Genomic DNA, 4,276 nt, shown 5'->3' with positions numbered 1-4,276 from the left:
AATCTACAGTTACAAACTGCAATTACATTCTTGAAGAAAATGCTCTGATAAAATGGAGGTCAGAGGCCTACAGTCTGAAAGATCCTGTTTAAAGGTCAGTGACTCTGAGGAACAGAAAGGCCCCAGGTCATAACAAAACTGCTTTCTGCACAGTGGAGGGAAACACAGCCAAATCTCTTTCAGCCAAGACCCAGTTTGAACTTCCATCAGTTACTGCAATTCACAAAAAGGTACAAGTTCCCAGCTCTTTATAAACAGGTGCAAAATAGTTGAGGGTTCTTGAGCAGAGTCCGGATCTGATCTTCCAGAAGGCTGCACTTCTGGAGCTTTCCATGGAGACATTATATTTTTCTATACAGACACCTCCCCTTTGATTAAACATCATCCCTAAGAAAGAAGTGTATTCTTGATCCTACCACATGGAGTCACCTGATTTGGCCTGATTACTCCTCTAAGTGCAGAGGAACTGATATTCACCACCTCATTTGCTCTGAGGCAGGATTTTTAAATAAAACGTATGATGGGAGTTTTAACAGCCTCTTGAGGTTAGGAAGCTTCATGCTCACACTTCACCTGCAGTCTCTCTAGCTTTGGGTGATGTCCTTTTCTTCAAAGGAATACCAAAGAAATACCAAAAAAATACCAAAAGATCCATCAGGTCTCACTTAGCTCTATAAAGTGTGAGGTCATTTCTAATTATGTGGACATCAGTTTGAAGTAGAATATTTGAGCTAAAGCCTTGGTTCTATCATAAAGTTTCTAAATATATCCTATTAGCAAAAAGAACAGAGATGTACTGAATTTATGCAAATAATTTTATTGCCCTATAAATAAGAATACTCAAGAGGCTTTAGAAAGCTATCAAAAGCCATCAAAAAGAAAGAAAAGATCAGTGTTGCTACACACACGGTGTCCTCTTGTCCATCCCCATTGTCTACAACAGTGTCCCAGTACCTCCACATGTTTGCCTGAAGGAGGGACAGAGCTAAGATCCTGTGAGCTTGTCACTCGCTCTCATTGGTTATCACAAGGCCACTGCTGATCCTCCAAAGAACACAACATCCCCTCTAATGTGGAGATGGTGCAAATGAGACCAAACTGAGATGGGGTGTGGTCTAAAACATGACCTTAGGTCAGCAATAATGACAATGTCATCTCATATTGCTATGTATTTATTGACTCAGTGCAAATCCTTTAAGATATATTCACCTTCAGAACAAATCTATTGTAACAATGCAAAATACTTTATTTAGAATTTAATAACAATGAAGAGGGGAGGAGAGTCACTCATGTTGCACATGCAGCTCAAGGGGCCAACTTTCAGCAGAACTGATGGGGTTGGAGACTTTACACTGGTAATAACCAGAATCCTCCCTCTGGACGGGGTCTATGGTGAGGCTTCTGTGGTCCGTGGACAGCTTCCTTCTCTCTGAGAGACGCAGACTCATGCTGTTAAAGAACCAATCAATGGAAACTGCATTTGTGTAGCAGGTCAAGACCACGGCATTCTTATTCTCTGTGATTGTGCCATTGCTGGTTAGGAGGATGGGCATTTTCACAGGCTCTGTGGAGAAACAGAGAATATGACTGATTGAAAATGGGCTGAGACATGGAGCCACACGGCTTCCTCAGAGATCTCAGCCACTAGCAGCCCACAGAGAACTATGCAGAGTTCACCCTTGTGAAAAACCTTGATTCTTCCTCATGTGAAAATTATTATTATTAATCCCCCAAGGCTTAAGACCAATTACAAGAAATACTATTTCATTGGAGAGCATAAAGGGTCTGAGACAAGGGTCTTAGTCCCCATAGGGACAGAGAGCTTGTGCCCTGTGGCTAGAAATCCGGGGACTCTGCATCCAGGTTTCAGGCTCTGAACAGATTTTGGATCATTCATTCATTCATGCATTCATTCAATCACCATTTATTTCTTCCCAATTAATCAAAGGCAACTGAGTATTTGTTGCATGTTGGTCCTTAAGCTGGTTTAAGGGGTAGAGTGTGGATTGAGAAGGCAAAGTTTTTTCCCTCATACTCCAGTGGGAGTGACAACAGACATCAGGAAACAAATGAATGATCTGAACCAACAGTTGGTTTAAATATCCACAGGCACCTCATAGGCCCCTGGGTTGGAGGAGAAGACAAGGCTGTGACTCCAGACAGATCTCAACTGGCCCTGATCATCTGATGCTCATGGTCTGTGTGACTCTGCTTTTGTGACTGTATGTCCCTGTTTCTCAGTTTATTCTCCATGAAGGAGGATGAATATTGGGCTGCCAGGTTCTCAGTCTATTAATCATAAAATATTTACAGTTTCTGGCCTAAATCTTGGGATAGAAGAGCCGCTGAGATGAGAGGCACCTCTTGCTGATTAACTGTAACAGAGAATCCCCTGGGCTGATCCCTGGTGAATGAGGACCTTCCAGGAGCATCTTTTTATTTTTAAGTTTCTTTCTGGGGATGCTGACCTTTTCCTGTACCCGAACTTTTCCTAAGTCCCCCAGGACAGTTGGCTAACATCTAACAACATCGTCTAACTGTGCTTTTACCAAGAGTCTCAGGCAATAGACTGAATTTTATTTCTGCCAAGGTGTGCCCCTGGCTGGTGACCAGCTCAGAAGACTGTGGCTTGGGTACCCATTAAACCACTACCCAGTTAGCCTTTCCTGGGAGATCAAACTCAACCTGACACAGGCTCCCCAAGGGTCCTGGAGTCAAGATCCCCAGGACAGGGTTCTTGGGAGGGGCTCTCAAGGCGAACTCTGTGAGAATTTCAGGGCGCTTCTGAAACCAGGCTTTGACAGAAGCTGTCAGGGTCATTCTCAGTGTCAAGGACATAGGGGGCTGCACTGAGGCTGGTCTCCCTCTGTTAAGTTAGTTTTTGTCAGACTGGTCCTTCTGTCTGCAGGGCTGGAAACTGGGAAGGGAACCGAGATCTTAGGAAGTTTGTCCCCACTCTCTGTATCCTGCACTGATTGCCAAAACCCAACCTGGGACACAATGCAGAGGGAAACAAAGGGAGAGTTCAGGGATGTCAGTCCTGTGTGTGAAGTGGAAGTCACCCCACCTAACACCCAGATGTCAGAGAGTAATCACTCACGGAATACATCAAGTCGTCCAAATCCTGCTTGTTGTACTGAGTTTGGAAGGTGGGCCACTACGGTGTATATTCCTCTGTCTTTCCTGGTGACATTCCTTATCAGCAAGGATCCATCAAGGTCTACTATCTTTCGTCTACTGTATAATCGCCCTTTTACAAATTTTTTCTCCAATATGAAGTAACCTGCGATCAGTTTATGAGGTAGTTCCCTTTCTCCTCTGAACCACCTGTAGCCTATAACATTGGGAGGCCTGTTTCGGAGACTCAGACGCACATCCTTCCCTTCAGCAACATTGGTTGATGCAATAGAGAATTGGGCATTCGTGGGCAGGCACCAGAAAGTTAACAGCAAGACTAGGAAGGAAGAGAGAAATTGATTAATATTGGGATCTATGTGTCAGGAGGGAAAGACAAGGCCCTGGAACCTGAGCAGGTCTCTTCAACTCTCAGCCTTGCTCTGAGTGTGAGTGTGTCTCCCATGGTCACAGGCTACAGTAAAGAAAATGGCTACCACCCCTGGATCAGTTGTTTCCTGGTGTTACCTGACATAAATTGTTATTATAATGTTTTCAGCATTCAATACTCAGTGGTGAATAGCTTTGGAAATGCAAAGCAATCGAGGTTTTCCTGCCTCTCACCACTTCCAGATTATGAGATTTTTCTTTTGCTGACCCCTTTTCCTCATCCTACTCTGCTCCTTTTTTTTCACCCTCAGGTCCAAACAGAAGCTTTCCCTCTTCTCTCAGAGCACTGTTTTCTTCAGCAGATCCCAGCCAATCTGTGTGTCAGATCCTTAGCCTACTACCCAAAGGAATTGTCTCCTACTCACCAAACAGCAGGAGCCCTTGCCAGTGGACAAGTCCTCTCTGGGTAGAGACTGACAGGGATCCCATGGTGTCTGCTGTCTGCTCTGTGGCTGCCTCTTTGAGAAGATCTTGAGGTTTGGTGAGGCTCACAGGCACCTGTGTTCAGAATGGTGCAATCTGCTCTGTGTCCTACTGGTGGGTTGAGCTTTATTCTGGGGCAAGATTACTATTCATGTGCTGGGGGCAGAGTCTGTGCCCAGGACCCTCCCACTCTTTGACTTCATTTATGCCAACCTGTCTCTTCTTACCAATTTACTGTCCTTTGATATATTGTTTCCTGGGAACTGCTGAAGCCTCTGAACTTTGCACT

General features: G+C 44.6%; 1 protein-coding gene across 1 annotated transcript; it reads right to left on the bottom strand.

The window, feature by feature from the left end:
• Positions 1 to 1,250: 1,250 nt before the first annotated feature.
• LOC118994457 (carcinoembryonic antigen-related cell adhesion molecule 21-like) lies at positions 1,251 to 3,993 on the bottom strand. Its single transcript, XM_037057094.1, has 3 exons — positions 3,930 to 3,993; positions 3,101 to 3,454; positions 1,251 to 1,564 (listed from the first exon to the last, which is right to left on the bottom strand). Exons 1-3 carry the CDS (start codon positions 3,991 to 3,993, stop codon positions 1,284 to 1,286), a joined length of 699 nt encoding a protein of 232 aa, XP_036912989.1. The 3' UTR covers positions 1,251 to 1,283.
• Between the last annotated feature and the right edge of the window lie 283 nt (positions 3,994 to 4,276).

The sequence above is a fragment of the Sturnira hondurensis genome, unplaced genomic scaffold (genome assembly GCF_014824575.4).
Source record: "Sturnira hondurensis isolate 20B ecotype Veracruz unplaced genomic scaffold, ASM1482457v3 Scaffold0009322, whole genome shotgun sequence".
In the NCBI taxonomy this organism is placed as follows: Eukaryota; Metazoa; Chordata; class Mammalia; order Chiroptera; family Phyllostomidae; genus Sturnira; species Sturnira hondurensis.
This window is presented reverse-complemented; position numbering and strand designations above follow the sequence as displayed.